We start from the raw sequence: 17,500 nt of genomic DNA, 5'->3' as shown, positions 1-17,500 counted from the left end.
AAGCAGCGAGTCTCCGGTTTATTAAATCACGCATTGGCTGTTTCAGGCCACAGGGCGGGCAGAGAAGCTTCTTACTGGTCAAACGAGGTGTCGATCAATAATCCAGTCAGCAGCCGTCTTATGTAACTCTGGGCTGCAGTTGAATTACATTTCTTGACCAATAAAAGTATAATACTGTGTTTGTATCGTTTGGTGAACCCGCTTGTAATAGATTTAATAAAAAAACATAAAATTTGAATGAGCAACATGAAAATACACACTAACTAAAGGCAGCCTTCATGTTTTACACACTATAAATGGCCACACACCTGTAGAGGGAACAGATCCAGGTGTCAGTGGTTCAGTAATCAATAACTGAAATAACTGAAATGACTCAGAGCGAGGCTGTGAAGTGGAGCCCTGTGTGGCTGCTGTAAAACACTGTGATTTAATCTGGAGTTTGGTTTACGATCCTGCAGAGCTCAAAGGTGACGGCCGGATCTTTATTTCTGTGGTTACACCTTAAACGCAGCAGACAGACGGAGCGTGAAGAGAGCAGCGCTAACGTGACGGAGTGCACATATGTGACGGTATGGAGGAGGCTGTGTCAGCGCCGCGGGGCAGAAACATGCTTCTCATTCCTGCAGAGAGAGAGAGAGTCGAGCCGACAGACATACCTGAACCAGTCCGGACACAGAACAGGTCCGAGACAACCAGCTCGCTATCAACACACACACACACACACACACACACACACACACCTGCACACGTCAGCCACGACACACATTCACACCAACATCAAGTCAGAATTAAAAACGTTTTTTACTCATTTAACAAGTGAAATCAAAACCAAAGAGATTTTGAATTTCTTAATCCTACATGTTCATGAAGTTCTGCTGCTTCTTCAGTAACAACAGAACAAAAGAGACAAAACAACTCGCCAACAGTGACCTGAAGGAGTCTGCTGTGACATCATCGTCATCACGGCCTCTTTATTCACTGACATCAGCTGAGTGTTGGTCACTGAGCAGATGGAAACTACAAACATGGCTGCATGTCTTCGTAATAAGTCGTTTTTCTGTTGTTGTTTTTTCATTTCGATGTCACTTAATCGTCATCATTTAAATTCGGTCCATGGTGATGCTACAAAAAGATCAGGGGGTCTCCACAAACACCCGGGATCATCCTCAGACCCGTGAACACACACACAAAATGACAAGGAACAAAGTTTAGGTCAAGAGGAAAGTTGAAGTTTCACCAAAATAATCGTCTGTCAACACAAAGTTCCTGATAAACAGACAAACAAAAGGACGAACTGAACTACATCAGAACGTGTGTTCACAGTCCAAACTAACTCATCATGAAATCCAGTCCACAGGTTCTGTTTCCCCAGTGTGGCTGCTGTTGTTGTTGTTCATTTTCAGGGCTCACTAAAATACCTCAGGTCGACTCTGAGTCAGTTTAATATGCAGCTGAGCTGCAGACGCTACATTCCTGCAGAGACCCACTGAGCTCACACTGCTGCTGAGTCTGTGTGTGTGTGTGTGTGTGTGTGTGTGTGTGTGTGTGTGTGTGTGTGTGTGTGTGTGTGTGTGTGTGTGTGTGAAGCTGACCTAGAAAAGTGTGTGAGCACTGTGAGAACAGAGCACCGTGTCAGAACTCTTACATCTCATCAGGTCGTCTCCAGAGAGTCCGTAACACATGATTTTATTAAAGCAGGTTGAAAATCTAAATTCTCCTTCAATAAATAAGTGTTTGTATCTTATAACACTTCTGAGGTCTGGTACCTCTGGGGTCTGGTACCTCTGAGGTCTGGTACCTCTGAGGTCTGGTACCTCTGGGGTCTGGTACCTCTGAGGTCTGGTACCTCTGAGGTCTGGTACCTCTGAGGTCTGGTACCTCTGAGGTCTGGTACCTCTGGGTCTGGTACCTCTGAGGTCTGGTACCTCTGAGGTCTGGTACCTCTGAGGTCTGGTCCCTCTGAGGTCTGGTACCTCTGAGGTCTGGTACCTCTGGGGTCTGGTACCTCTGGGGTCTGGTACCTCTGGGGTCTGGTACCTCTGAGGTCTGGTACCTCTGAGGTCTGGTACCTCTGAGGTCTGGTACCTCTGAGGTCTGGTACCTCTGAGGTCTGGTACCTCTGGGGTCTGGTACCTCTGGGGTCTGGTACTTCTGGGGTCTGGTACCTCTGAGGTCTGGTACCTCTGAGGTCTGGTACCTCTGAGGTCTGGTACCTCTGGGGTCTGGTACCTCTGGGGTCTGGTACCTCTGAGGTCTGGTACCTCTGGGGTCTGGTACCTCTGGGGTCTGGTACCTCTGAGGTCTGGTACCAGCTTCTCAGATGTGAGATGATGCCGTTTTGCTCTTTCAGTGTCATCGTGGACTCACAAACACAATAACAGTCAGCCTGCGGTCACCTTCACAATATTCAGGATAAATAACTTGTCCTTTCATTTATCTGCAGCAGACTCGACTTCTGTACTGAGTCCTAACAAGAACCACAACAGTAGATCACAGTTCTCAGATCTTTACACAGAGTTCAACATCCTGCTATTTCTGATCCATCCAGACCTCTGAGGTCATCAGGTTCTGTCCCTGGAGTCAGAACTAAACATGGAGAAGCAGCGTTCAGTTATCATGAACCAAAACTGACAGAAGACTGCAGGTCTGGTCCTTCAGATCCAAACCGTTCTGTTCGTCAGACTTTCAAGACTCTGAACTGAACTGTGACTTTTATTCTGTCTCGTCTCTTTTAAACCTCGTCTATTTTCTGCTTACTTGTCTTAATGTTTTGTTTCTTGATGTCTTCCTGCTTGTTGTTAATGTATTCTAATGTAATGTTCGAGTCTGAATTGTGTTTCATACATAAACTTGTCTTTGACATCTTTGTTAACTTAAAGTTTTTGGAGTTTAAACTGTCGGTCTGGTGAAGCTTGTCTCCTGACTCTGGAAACTTTCATTTTTTAATTTCAAAGTCAAGAATGTTCTGACGAATCAAAACAATCAATCAATAGATGACATCATGCTGAATGATCATTAATACAGCTCAGGTTGTTTATATGCTGCTATCGGCCTTCTTCACTGTGAGGCAGATAAGATGTTCATCTCTGTGCCTGGAGGGTAAACATTCTGTAAATGTGATGAAACATCCAACAACATCAGATCAACATCAGGTTCACCTGAAAGAACCGCTGATAAGGTCCAAAACAGCTCGGTCCAGTCTCAAACACAGACCGGTCCAAATCAAAGTGAGCTCAGTTTTACTCCTGAAAGGCCCAAAGGACCGAAACCCAAAACTCAATACCGCATCATCACCTGTGTGTGTGTGTGTGTGTGTGTGTGTGTGTGTGTGTGTGTGTGTGTGTGTGTGTGTGTGTGTGTGTGTGTGTTTGAATGTAGGTCAGTGTGTGAGCCCGGCTCTCAGGGCTCTGTAACACTAGCTGTTGATATTGGAGAGAGAAGACTCATTTTACCACACAGGCTCTTTGTGTGAGTCTGTGTGTGTGTGTGTGTGTGTGTGTGTGTGTGTGTGTGTGTGTGAGTGTGAGTCTGTGTGTGTCTGTGTGTGTGTGTGTGTGTGTGTATGTGTGTGTGTGTGTGTGTGTGTGTGAGTGTGAGTCTGTGTGTGTCTGTGTGTGTGTGTGTGTGTGTGTGTGTGTGTGTGTGTGTGTGTGTGTTTGCGCTCTACAAAACGCCTCATCAAGTCATTTTGTGTTTGATTACGAGAACAGTATCGAGTATTCTCCCTGCACCGGCAGAGTTTTTCTCTTGTTTGACAACAGAAAACCAAAAGCATGAAACCGAACAGGAAGTGTGGTTCAGGTTTCTTTTCGCCTGTTTGCCTGCAGGAAACATCTGAGGTCACACTGAAACTGTCATCCAGGGTTGGTTTTTCAAATTCCAGATAAGATCATCGCTGGATGTAGTACTTCAGATCCACAGCAGCATCTGATTATTTCAGAATATGCAGAAATATTACGACTTATGTGGAAAAATTGGCACAAATCCACTGAACTAGTGACAAATCTGCAGATTTCTTTATTGACAAATTGCTCCACGTAGCTACTGCGTCCACAGGGTTGAGGTGGAGTACTCTGAAATGTGATCAGTTACTAAATATAAATTATGCAACTAGTAACATAATCCATTCAAATACAAAAATTGGTGATGAGGATTAATCGCCTACAGACAAACAATGTCTGACTGACTGATGATGCAGAGACAAACAGACAAACAGACTCAGGATCAGGCTCCACTTTCACAACCAACGACCAGAACTAAATCATAAAATCAGTCAAAACAAGCTGAAGAGATGTCCCAACTCTACAGCACCATGTGCAGAAACACAGAGATTACACCACCAGCCTTTAACTCATTTACTCCACCAGTCCGCAGCTTCAGAGTCAGCAAAAGGAGGTGGAGCAGCCGGAGCACAGACGATCCTGAGCTGCATGAAACTGAATGACAACAAGTCAGCAGGCTCAGTTGACAGTGAGTGTTATCATGCTGATCGCAGTGTGTTTAGTCGAGATGATCGCAGTGTGTTTAGTCGAGATGATCGCAGTGTGTTTAGCCGAGATGATCGCAGTGTGTTTAGTCGAGATGATCGCAGTGTGTTTAGCCGAGATGATCGCAGTGTGTTTAGTCGCGGTGATCGCAGTGTGCTTTGTCACGGTGATCGCAGTGTGTTTTGTTGTGGTGATCGCAGTGTGTTTTGTCGAGGTGATCGCAGTGTGTTTATCAAGGTGATCGCGGTGTGTATGTTGTGGTGATCGTGGTGTGTTTTGTCATGGTGATCGCCGTGTGCTTTGTCACGGTGATCGTGGTTTGTTTTGTTGTGGTGATCGCAGTGTGTTTTGTCGAGGTGATCGCAGTGTGTTTTGTCGTGGTGATCGCAGTGTGCTTTGTCGTGGTGATCGCGGTTGCTTTGTCACGGTGATCGCAGTGTGTTTTGTTGTGGTGATCGCAGTGTGTTTTGTCACGGTGATCGCGGTGTGTTTTGTCACGGTGATCGCGGTGTGCTTTGTCACGGTGATCGCGGTGTGCTTTGTCACGGTGATCGCGGTGTGTTTTGTCTCGGTGATCGCGGTGTGTTTTGTCGTGGTGAGCGCAGTGTGCTTTGTCACGGTGATCGTCGTGTGTTTTGTCGTGGTGATCGCGGTGTGCTTTGTCATGGTGATCGCGGTGTGCTTTGTCACGGTGATCGCGGTGTGTTTTGTCATGGTGATCGCGGTGTGCTTTGTCACGGTGATCGCCGTGCGTTTTGTCACGGTGATCGCTGTGTGTTTTGTCGTGGTGATCGCGGTGTGTTTTGTCACGGTGATCGCAGTGTGTTTTGTCACGGTGATCGCCGTGTGTTTTGTCGTGGTGATCGCGGTGTGTTTTGTCACGGTGATCGCAGTGTGCTTTGTCACGGTGATCGCGGTGTGTTTTGTCGTGGTGATCGCGGTGTGTTTTGTCGTGGTGATCGCGGTGTGTTTGTCACGGTGATCGCGGTGTGTTTTGTTGCGGTGATCGCAGTGTGCTTTGTCGTTGTCATCGCAGTGCACTTTGTTGTATGACATACTTCCTTACGTTGCAGACTTGCGTAACATTTCAGTTTAGGCTGTACACATTTTATGTGTATGAGGCTTCTGCAGCCTCTCTTGAACACAGCTGTTTGCAGGATGCATGTGTATGAGGTAATATATCTACCTGTGACTGTGTCAGAGTAATAACTGTGTTATGACGATAATGAAACACTGAGTTCTGTTCCACCAGTCTACAGAGCAGCTTCTTTCCTCAGGCAGAGCCATAAAAACAGTTTTTACTTTATGACTTCTCAAACACAGATAAGTTGGAATCCGACCCGGTGAGTCAATCTTCTCACTCATGGTCTTATTTGCTTCTTACAGGTAAAATAAACTGAGACTGTTTCATAACCAGCTGCTGTTCTATGTTTAAAGCTGCAGAAGCATTTCTGAACACAAACAAAGATTTCCTCATAATAAACATCAAATTGAGCGTCCTCACGTCACCACAATGTGCCGCCCTCCTTCACAGGCCTATAATTACATGTGAATACTCCACACACCCTGCGGTGGTGAGTGAGGCCTCTCATGAAGAAGCTGAACAAGAAACCAAAAACTACTCTGCAAGAAACGCTTTCACGTTTGTGTGTCAGAGATCGTCTACAGAGTCATTCTGCTTGAGTGAGACGAGCAGGTGAATAGAAAATCTCAAGAATTTCATCCTTGCAGTAGCAAACATGTCCGTCAACAACCGTCCTGTTTGATCACACTTGAACCTCAACCTGCTCCAGAGACATTACCCTCTCCTCTCTCAGCTCCTCCGACTCTGCTGTCAGCACAGCACTTTGACCTCTGACCTCCTGGAGGCTGATGATTTACACACTGTCACACATGGAGAGAGTTATTCCTGCACAAGAAATGTCTAAAATGACGGATTTGGGATCTGTGTACTTGCTGCACTGATGGCTCAGACAATTAATCAACTTCTGACAGTAAACTGAATATCATGATTTTAACATTTTACAGGACAAACTTCTGATTAATCCAGAAAATAATCATTGGATTAATTGACAATGAAAATAATGATCAGTTGCAGAGCTGACGTCATACGATGCTGAAACATGCAGATGATTGTTAGAAACTTTCATCAAAAGTCGTGTTTGTGTATCAAGTTTGGCTTCACATGTAATCTGTTACATGTTATTAAAGGTTGTAACTGTTAAACACAGTTTTGTCTATTTGGTGCCAAGTTGTTCCCATATGAACACAAAGTCAGAATAATTTCTTCCCAGCTCGAGCAGACATCGCTCTCAGTCATCACATAATGACAGGACATTACTGAGCCACTCATTTGATTACTGATTTGAATGATTTAATTATCTTTACATGTTTCCAGCTTCTCCTATGTGACGGTCTGCTGCCTTTAACTTTATTATAATCCATGTAAAATAAATGTCTCTGGGTTTTGAACCGTCAGTCGGTCAAATTCTTCCAAACCAAACTGGAAAAACAAAAGACTCAAAACAGGAAGAGGAGTTCCCCAATCCGTCACCACAGAGCTGAGAACAGCCGGCTGTCTCGAGTCTCACTGTGTGCTGCGACGTTAACGTTTCCCCACATGGAACAACAGGCAACCAAACATATTCTGAAGGTCTGCGGCTGGATTACGTAATGAAAACCAGAGGAAGCAGCTGATCAGACGGTTGTTTGTTTGTTTCTGGTGTCGATTTAATATTTCAAGAGAGAGGGAAGTTGAAAATAACAACATTCATCTGTTCCTATGTAAAACATACAGCTGCATCTCCGGCCTGCACAGACCTGTACACCTGAGATCACAGCTGCAGGCACAGCTTTAACTACAACATACAGCGTGTGTCAGCCAATCACTGAGGGCGCCTCTTTAATGTTGGAGGATTTCATACAGTTTTAACTGCATGTGTCTTTATCTTTTTCAGCCTGTGGTCGGACTCAGAACTATAAAAACACACTGAGAACGAGTCTCAGGAGAATCAGAGCCGGTTATTAGACCACACCCTCCACCCGACACGATCACTGAAGCTCTTTGTATATCCGTCACGTTGGTTTTGTCAACGCTGTCAGAAGACGGTGAAAAGGTCCAAACAAAACACGAGAACAAACTTGGCGTTGTCGTTTCATGCTCATCAAACAAGAACGAACGTGTGAATCTGGATTCTCTAACAAAAATATCGACCCCTAATAAATGAGACGTACGTACAGAAATCAGCAAAGAAATCAGTCCTGTGCATCAAACACACGGTCAGACAGTTCGTGTTTTCAAAGTGACGACCACGTTTGATATCAGAGACTAAACCTGAAGCTCCACCAGAAACTACTTTTAACTTTCCTTAACTTTTTCCTCACTCCTTATCCTCCTTTATACTTCCAATCCACAACATTTATTTAATAACTTGAGGGAATTTGCAGATTCAGATGATTTAGTATTGACAGACTGATTATTCATCAGATGGCGTTGTGGGCGGGACTTTGAGAGGTGATGACAGACGGAGGACGTTTGGATCAGAACCAAAATACTGGCTGCATTTTTTTATCAATTACTTTTATTTGCAAACAGCACAACAAACCCCGACACAGAAAACAAAGACTAAAACTAAACGTCTCTGAAACTAAATTAAAGGTAGCACTCTGGAATCTAATTAGATTTAACTAACTTTTGTTTCAGTTAGTTTCCACGTTGGAACAGGAACACACTGTGCATGTTACTAATGACCTCAGTCACCTGAACACCTACCTGAGGTCCGACACGGCTGTGTGACAGAACATGACAGGATCTGTGTGTCTTGATGTGTATCTGTGCTGCACGCGTTGTGGTGACGATCAATTAGTCGTTTCATAATTACACTTCACATTCAGACACCTGTGTCACCTCCCGACCGAGCAAAGACTCTGTGACGGTGAACACAGTTGAGTCCGGACACACACACCCCTCAGTCAGTCACAGGTGTGTGTGTGTGTGTGTGTGTGTGTGTGTGTGTGTGTGTGTGTGTGTGTGTGTGTGTGTGTGTGTGTGTATATACACATATTTTAGTGGTTCAGCTCCTCCAGCTTCACCTGCGGCTCTGTTTTTATTACACACGCATGTCGTGAGACGAGAAACTTCAAGACGCCAAAACGTCTGAGGACAGAAAAAATGTGACGCTGAGCTAATCAAACACTGAGCTGTGAAACTGTTCTGAGACCTGAAAAATGAATAAATGTATAAAGAGAAATATAAATCAATCCTGAGCAGGTGGAGAAACACTCCTACAGGAGCACAGAGGGGGTTCACAGGGAGGTTCATCTGACTTCGACCACGACGAGCCACAAAATCATCAAAAGAACGTTTTGTTGAGAAAAGCAGATTAACAGATTCTTCTCTGACAGCTCTGATCACTGTCTAAAGACGCACTGAGTGAGCGGGAGAGAAAACAGATTAGAGGCTGCAGCAACTGCAGACGATGCTAAGAGTGTTTTTAGAGGACTTAACCTCTCTTAAGCTGCGTCTCTAAGGTCGTTTCTGGGCAAAGAAGACAAAGAAATGTTGTTTAACTGCAGAGTTACGACCAAAAAGCTCCATTGACATAAATGACACACCATGAACAAATGTCAAAGTCTGTTTCAATCAGAGGAAAGTGGGCGGAGCAGGTTTAAATATTAATTTACTTTATTCGCAGTAAATGCACTGAATCCAAATAAATCAGCTCGTCTCTTTCTTTAATCCCGAGTCTCATTTGTTGCACTTTGTTCTGAACGTTTGTACGAGATCTTTGCTGTTTTATTGTCTGATTCTTCTGTTCGAGGACAATAAAGAGAAAACTGGACAAACTGGATGTTGAACTCTGTAACCAGTCAGAAAGCTCAGAGAGTCCAAACAGGAGACAGACGGCTGAATGTTTGAATTAATGGCTCGCCAAACAATCAACTGACAACAAGTCATTCATAACCAACTATAACCAGCGTCTGCTGTGGTGGTGAGTAACCTCCAGAACCTCCAGAACCTCCAGAACCTGTCGCAGGACATGATGACGTCACAGTGAAGCTGACCTTTGACCTTCTGGATGTAAAACGACATCACTTCATAACTTTCTCACAAGACATTCATGTAAAAATGTCGTCACACGTGTCAAACATCTAGATTGTGACCGTGGACGTCATCACAAGGTCCAATCAGACGGAGAAGATACGATCACTGTGCAGCTCGATTTCAACTCAGAGCAGAAAAACGCCTCAACAGTCCCGAACTCATCCTGAAATAAATATATGATCATTCTGAACTGATCCAGTTAAAGCTCCAGCACCAGCAGGAGGTCTCATCAGATGTACCATGTGGCAGCAGAACGACTGCTTTCTTTCTTTTTCTGAGGCCGCTCTCTTTGTTTTCTTTCAGTGTTTGTCTTTGCTCGGCCTGTTTGGAGGCATCAGTTGTTTCCCTCCTCTGCCAGTTCTGGTGTCGGTACCAGAACAGCTGGATCCCCCTGAGCAGACAGGTCCGACTCTCTGTGGCGTTCTATAGATTATAAAGCTATTTAACTCTTATTTTCATAAATAATGGATTGATCATCACAGTTTCTGAGCCCAGAGTGACGTCTTCTAACCTTCTTCTGTCCAACAAACAGTTCAAAACATAAAGTCTCTTCATCTGCTGTCAGAGACGAGGAAGACGAGCAGCAGATCCTCACATTCAGAAGCCGGACGGGGTTTAAGATTCCTGCTTGAAAAACAGCTGAACTAACTGATTATAAAAACAGTCAGAAACTAATTACTGTATCTCTGCAGCCTCGACAGTGGGACAGTTTTCTTTTTCTAAATATTTAAAACAGAGAGCTCAAACTAAAATGATTACAGACACAAAATCAATTACTTAGTTTGCAGGAACATGTTTGGAGCGTCACTTTCACAGAATTTCAGACCTGATCAGATCTGATTGTCACTCAAACAGACAATTAACCAGTAATTGTGAAAGTCACTGACAACTTTCTCCATTCGTGCCAACACAAGCGGCATTAAAGTGCCGCCAATCAGCCGCCGTAAATCAGAGACCCTCCCTGTTTTGACAACAGTCACATACATGACGCTGCAGGTTTAAATTACAGGAATGCACCCGCCCACAGCCGAGGCCTCTGGGAAGTCCGACACACCCCGATCCAACACCACCCACAGTGGTTTGTCAGCACTGCGACAGTTGAAGGTCCTGTGATTATGAACAAAGTGCTGTTGTTACAGTGACTGTGTGTGTGTGTGTGTGTGTGTGTGTGTGTGTGTGTGTGTGTGTGTGTGTGTGTGTGTGTGTGTGTGTCTCCAGGTGAAGTAAGAAAAAGAAACACACACTTGTTGAGCTGCTGCTCGTTCACACACCGACATGTTCCCATGCTGAGTTTCATGCTGCTGGGTGTGTCTGCAGATGGACGCCACACGCCCTCCTGCAAGTTTCACTTCTTTTTGTTTCTAATTTGCGACACTGAACCTCAAACCGTTAATCACCGGGACCGGCTGGCCCGGGAGCACAAACCACAAACCTGCAGGCTCAGTTTGATTTACTCAAACCAGAGTAATCAGAAGCTGTGACGGTTCACTGGAAGGCTCATCAGAGTAAATCCGGTTCAGAGGAGAGGAGACAGCTCAGCTCATTTATCCAAATATCATCAAAATCACATTAAAGTCGCCGGCAAAGAGCTGTGATGATCCGATGGAGGTAAAATATCAAAACACACCAGAACAAAAGAAGCACTGTGCTGCTACACAGAAGCTTCAGCCCACATCACAGTCACATAATCCATCCAAACATGTGGAGGGTAAAGAAGCAGCGCAGTTTCTCTCTCGCTTACAAACAACAGGAAGTCACCAAGATAACTTAGATTCTCACTAGTTCACTTGGGCAGGTCACTCAGGAATATTCACATCTGTCCCAGGTGTGTTTGACCCTGTCTTGGACGTCACTATGAAAGATAACACATGATAAAGTGCCGTCCAGGAGCCTTTTTTGTTGTTTTTGAATCTGCCACTGTTTGCCAGAGATAAACATCCTCACAGCTAATAATACTGCAGGACAGCGACCGTGTACCAGGTGTATCTGCCTGCTGAGCCTCCAGTCTGCAGTGACGCTCACACGCTGGACTGATAAACCACAGAGCTGCAGACGAACATGGCAGTCTGAACATCACGTGTGCGCTCCGTTTGTCTCGCTCCTCCACGAACAAACCAAACATGGTTTCAATAATGCCTCGTTTCAGCTCTGCGCCCACGACTGACTGTTAAAACTGTTCAGCAGGTGTCGTCCAGATTTAACTCTCCACAGTTTTGAGCATCAGACGTGTTTCAGCCAGGGACATTTTCACACAGTGGGATTAAACTACGACTTGTCTCGACAGGTTACAGACCAATTTCCTCAAATTCATGTCGTGTGTGACCTAAAGCGTCAGAGCCAGCCGAGTTTCTACTTGATGTGTCAGAAAATGTGTTAATATTGAGGTTAAAAGTTCAGTTCTCCGCGGTCACGCCTGTTTGCACCCATTGTTGTGTTTGTTAGAAAGATGTTTTGATGAGGAGGATTTAACACGGCTGCTCTCCAGTAGGCTGACACTGAATCAAGGACATACTTGTGTGGCTGCCAGACTTCAGCTTCACTGACGCGTCACGGGGACGTGACTTTGTACTTTGTGTGTGTTTCAGAACCAGAATACTTTATTTACCCCCGGGGAGAAATTGTTCAAAACTTCACCTCCCCGTCGGGGAATCGAACCCCGGTCTTCCGCGTGACAGGCGGAGATACTGTCCACTATACTAACGAGGACTGGTGCTGAGTGTGTGTTCAGTGTGTGTGTCTATAGTGGGTCTGTGTGTGTTACCTCCTCAGCACTCGGCGCCGGGCTCTTGACGGGACTGGACGACTGGCTGAAGACCGAAGAGAGAGACTGAGACTGTCGGAGGAGAACGGGAAATAATAAACGTCTGACACAGAAAACACGGCGTCCTCATCACAACCACGAGAAGCCAAATCAATAACAATGTTTGCACCTGAGATTATTTAGATGAATTCATATTTAAATTAATATAGACACAGAACACGTGTACAATTATGACAATGTAAGAAAGAGTTAAAATAAAGAAGGATTAATGAGCACAAAGTGTTTAAACTGTCAGAAGAGGACGTTCATTCATCTGTGAGCTGAATATTTCTTATGAAGCGGCACAAGAAGGATAAACTGTGTGAGAGTCGTCCAGTTTCAGAGCTGCAGTGTTTCACTCAGGATCGATGATGAAATGTGCTCATTATCATGAAGTGGGTGATGATTCAGAAATACCAGTAAAAACATGTGTAGCACTCCTGAATCAGGGCGCTGGAGACGCCCGAAGAGGTGGAGTCCTCTCTCAGGTGGAGTCCTCTCTCAGGTGGAGTCCTCTCTCAGGTGGAGTCCTCTCTCAGGTGGAGTCCTCTCTCAGGTGGAGTCCTCTCACAGGTGGAGTCCTCTTTCAGGTGGAGTCCTCTCATCTGACTGACCTGATACTGAGGTGATGAGTCTCGACTTGGACTCAACAAGAAGAACTTTGACTCAGACTTTTCTGCAGAACTTGAAACTTGTCTGACAGATTTGACACCTGACTGAGTTCTTCTCAATCAAAACTCGACACGAGAGTTTAACTGGACTCGTCTTCAATGACCTGAGCTTTAAAAAAGGTCCAAGAAAGTAGATTGTTGAGTCTCATTTCCAGCTCATTAAATACTGATGCTTTGGGATTGTAGATCGGGTCGGCCGGCATCCGAATCTTTAACTTGGACTCGTCTCGAAAAAACTTGAGATCGGACCTGGAACTCCTTCTGACAGACTGTTGTATTCCACCTTCTTTGACTGGACCTGACTTCAGACTTCCTCAGATAGTCTTAAGACTTGACTTAGATTTGTCTTGAGTAACTCTCGACCTGGACTTGTCTTGACGTACTTTAGACTTTGACTTGTCTTCAAGAGTTAATTGGAGACTTTGACTCCTCTTGAATTACTCAGGACTTCCTCTGATGGAAACTTCCCTTCGACTTGTTGTGAATCACTCAAGACTTGACCGAAGACTTCCTCTGACTTGAACTCGTCTTCGGTGAACCGAGACTTGACTTGGACTAAAAATAGTCAGCGGATGTTCCTGATCCTTCCTTGAAGTTTCAGACGGAAGCACAACACGACCTGAAAGGATGTGACTGTCAACATCTCCGACGCTCGGATCCATTTATGTCTCCTTTCACTCATCACACCATCACAACACAATACAACGCAACTTTAATTTGTTCTACAATGTCAACAGTTGTTTATCAGCCAGATCATTTCTGGCACGACTCTTGTTTTACACTCTGCACCGATTTGAGAATGAGGAGGAAAATATTTCTGTTCCCTCGACAACAAGCTGCAGAACAACTTCCTGACAGTGTGAAGACGATGTTGGTGCTTGTCCTCCGGCTCTGATGTCACTCTGAGGTAATCAGCAAAACCGAAATTTGAAGCAGAGCCAATAACAGTCGAAATACTTTCAGATGAGGTAAGAGTTTTGTGCAAGTCGACCAGTCAAGTGAAACTCAACAAAAACCAGCCGAGCTCTGAGGATCAAAAGTCTCCTCGATGGAATCTGCTCAATTTACCTTCACTCACTTTTCTACAAAACTGATCAATCAAGTCAGAAAATACTAAAAAAAAAGTCTCTTTAGGTCGAGGTTACATCCTCAAATTGTGCATTCTGCCTGAAGAAAAACCCACAAGATTGGAAATAAAATCAATTAAGCTACAAAAAAAGTTAATTTCCTGTCAATAAATTCTTTGTTTTCATCATTTTAAAGCCAACTGAAGTTCAACACACTTCAAAACACTGAATGCATCTTTTAAGTAACTCCACAGTAACAGATTTCACTGGTTGTCCTCGCACAGACCACATCAGTGTGATCTTACAGAGCTCAGGTGATCCGACCAGGTGGAAGAATGTGTTTGTCTTTAAAAGTGAGGGTGTGCCGCGTCAGCACAGTCAGACCGGGTGTGGCGACGCCTCGCTATCAAACACGCCGTGAGAACGGCAGAGTGATCCTGAAGGAGGCGGCGATCAGGACGATGAGCACAGGAAGGAAAGATGGAAGAGTATCTTAACACAGAGAGGAGCAGATATCATTCAGACGTTCTCAGCCTGCAGCAGAGATCTTGTGTAAAACATCTCGAGGGCGAAAATAAAAGCATTCAGGAAGTGATCATCAGCTGCAGGAGGAGGTCTGATAAACCAGAGCTGTTAGCGAAGGTGCTAACAGGTGACAGACTGCAGCAGTTTGATCCATGGGACCACACAGTTAATAATAAGTAATAATAATAATGATGCTACATTACATCCTGGCAGTGATTCAGCGTCTGTAATTAAACCAGCTGGCGAGAGTTTCATGTTCCTCAGAACAGGCGGAGCTCGTTCTGTCAGGAAGGAAACGATGGCAAACACTTTAACTAATAATCGATTAATCCATGAAGAGTCTTCAGGTTCAGACTGTTGGTTGGACAAACGAGGCGATTCGAATTGAGACGTTCAGGGACATTGTGAGCCAGTTATGTGCCGACTAAATCGGTTATTTTTTTTATCCAAACATGATGTTTTTGTAACCTGAACCAGAGCATCAGCACAGCGCTGTGAAGGAAATTCAACCTTAACAAACGTAAAGAAACGTTTAGTTTTAACTAGTTACCAAACTGTCTATTGAGGATTTAAAGGGTTCATTTTCACTACTAAACCTTTTTTTCTGCTTAACTTGTCAACTGCATGAGTTTAAACAAAGCAGACATGGAAGAAACTTACAGAGAAATAGTTTCTTAAATGAGCAAATTGATGAGTTTAATCAGGACGTATCCGATTAAAGACCAAGTCAACAAGACTGTGGATGTTAACTCGTGACACCCGACAGCTGCAGACAGACAGTTCAGGTTTTAAAGCCTTTATATATTCTACTTTTTGTTATTTCTGTGTTTTACAGACAGCAGATGACACTGACAGGAAACATGAGGATTTCAGATGATTCTCCTTTTTACTTTCCTCGATTAACCGTCTACAAAATGTCACAACAGTGCCGTTCCAACATCCGACGCCTCGAGGGAACGTCTGCTAACGCACCAAAATATATTCAGTTTACTGTCACATTCAACTAACCAAACATCAAACCCTCACATGTGAAACAATCTGATTCAAATGAAGCTCAGTCTCACGTCTGTGTGACACGTCCCGTCCATCACATCCACATATTCACATCTGATCTCAGGCTGTGAAAACTCAGAGCACAGTGTGACAATCAATAAGTCATCGTGATGTTGGAAACATGCTGACACTGCTGACGTCTGCTCACAACACGTCCCTGCTCCCATTCTCAAACTGACTCTGACTGACCAGCTCCTGAAACATCGACGACGAGACGGACGCTGACGTTCAACAGGAGTCCGTTATTAAATCTGCACCGAAGCTCAAAATCTTCCGTTTAATAATGTTTTTATCTCTAATGAAGAGAGCACGCAGCTGATGGGTCACGGGCTGGAATCCGGTCTCGGACTTTCACAGCCGCTCACCAAACTCTGTTCAGTAAACAAGCCGTTTAATGAGTCCATGATGATGAAGTTTAAATGGTTTGAACACCAGGAGACAGAATGCAAACAGCAGGAAGTCACTTTGTGTTGAAATGTGGTGGGAAATAATTGCTCAGATTAATTTGTTAACAGGAAATAAACTGCATGATGGCAAAAAAAAAAAAGCTTTTCTGAGAAGTAATAGCTGGGGACCTGTTTTAAAAAGGAAAAACAACAAAACATCAAATGACTCCATACTTTGATGTGAAGCTCCAGAAATGTTAACTGACTTTCTATCATCAGGAGGAGGAGAGGAGGACTTTATATCATCAGGAGGAGGAGAGGAGGACTTTATATCATCAGGGGAGGAGGAGAGGAGGACTTTATATCATCAGGGAGGAGGAGAGGAGGACTTTATATCATCAGGAGGAGGAGAGGAGGACTTTATATCATCAGGAGGAGGAGAGGAGGACTTTATATCATCAGGAGGAGAGGAGGACTTTATATCATCAGGAGGAGGAGAGGAGGACTTTATATCATCAGGAGGAGGAGAGGAGGACTTTATATCATCAGGAGGAGGAGAGGAGGACTTTATATCATCAGGAGGAGGAGAGGAGGACTTTATATCATCAGGAGGAGGAGAGGAGGACTTTATATCATCAGGAGGAGGAGAGGAGGACTTTATATCACAGGAGGAGGAGAGGAGGACTTTATATCATCAGGAGGAGGAGAGTGAGGACTTTATATCATCAGGTAGAGGAGGTAGGGGAAGGAGGACTTATATCATCAGGAGGAGGAAGAGGAGGACTTTATATCATCAGGATGAGGAGAGGAGGACTTTATATCATCAGGAGGAGGAGAGGAGGACTTTATATCATCAGGAGGAGAGGAGGACTTTATATCATCAGGAGGAGGAGAGGAGGACTTTTATATCATCAGGAGGAGGAGAGGATTTATATTTTTGGGTGAATTTATCCTTTAACTTCACATCAGACTCCAGATAAAGATGCAGGATTAAATCTGATTGTCATTTTTAAACCAGGATTGTTGAACAATGAAGGATAACAATAAGAAGAAGGAAATCAGAACAATAAACAGAAGTTTAAGTGTGCTGAATCATAAACTATGTTAGGACAGTAAACTGTTGCCATGACCAAGTTAAATGAGCTCTGACGCTGCAGGTATTAAACATTCTGTCTGGGGTCCCACCAACATCTCTGCCAGACTCCCTTTAAAAAACAGCTGTTTTAAGACGGATGTGAAGCCGGGCTCACCTCCACCATGCTCTGCTGCTGGTACATGAGGTCGGACTCCTGGCTGCTGACGCTCAGGCGCTGCAGACCCTGCAGACCCTGAACACTCTGCAGGTACACCGGGGACACCACCTGCTGCATCATGGGCTGCTGGATCATCTGCTGCTGGCTGGATCAT

At 44.5% G+C, this 17,500-nt stretch overlaps 1 protein-coding gene and 1 non-coding gene across 2 annotated transcripts in view; both read right to left on the bottom strand.

The window, feature by feature from the left end:
- pof1b (POF1B actin binding protein) overlaps positions 1-17,494 on the bottom strand; it is a 32,278-nt gene extending 14,784 nt beyond the window's left edge. Inside the window, exons 1-2 of the mRNA XM_030438495.1 lie at positions 17,344-17,494; positions 12,353-12,424 (exon numbers count right to left, since the gene is read on the bottom strand). Coding sequence (XP_030294355.1) covers positions 12,353-12,424; positions 17,344-17,481 — 210 coding nt within the window. The 5' untranslated portion in view covers positions 17,482-17,494. The remainder of the gene's footprint in view (positions 1-12,352; positions 12,425-17,343) is intronic.
- trnad-guc (transfer RNA aspartic acid (anticodon GUC)) lies at positions 12,226-12,297 on the bottom strand. The gene has a single exon. It is a non-coding gene; the product is annotated as a tRNA-Asp (tRNA).
- Positions 17,495-17,500: the final 6 nt, after the last annotated feature.

Source organism: Sparus aurata, chromosome 13 (genome assembly GCF_900880675.1).
Source record: "Sparus aurata chromosome 13, fSpaAur1.1, whole genome shotgun sequence".
Lineage (NCBI taxonomy): Eukaryota > Metazoa > Chordata > Actinopteri > Spariformes > Sparidae > Sparus > Sparus aurata.
Note: the sequence above shows the minus strand (reverse complement) of the source record. Positions and strands in the feature narration are given on the sequence as shown.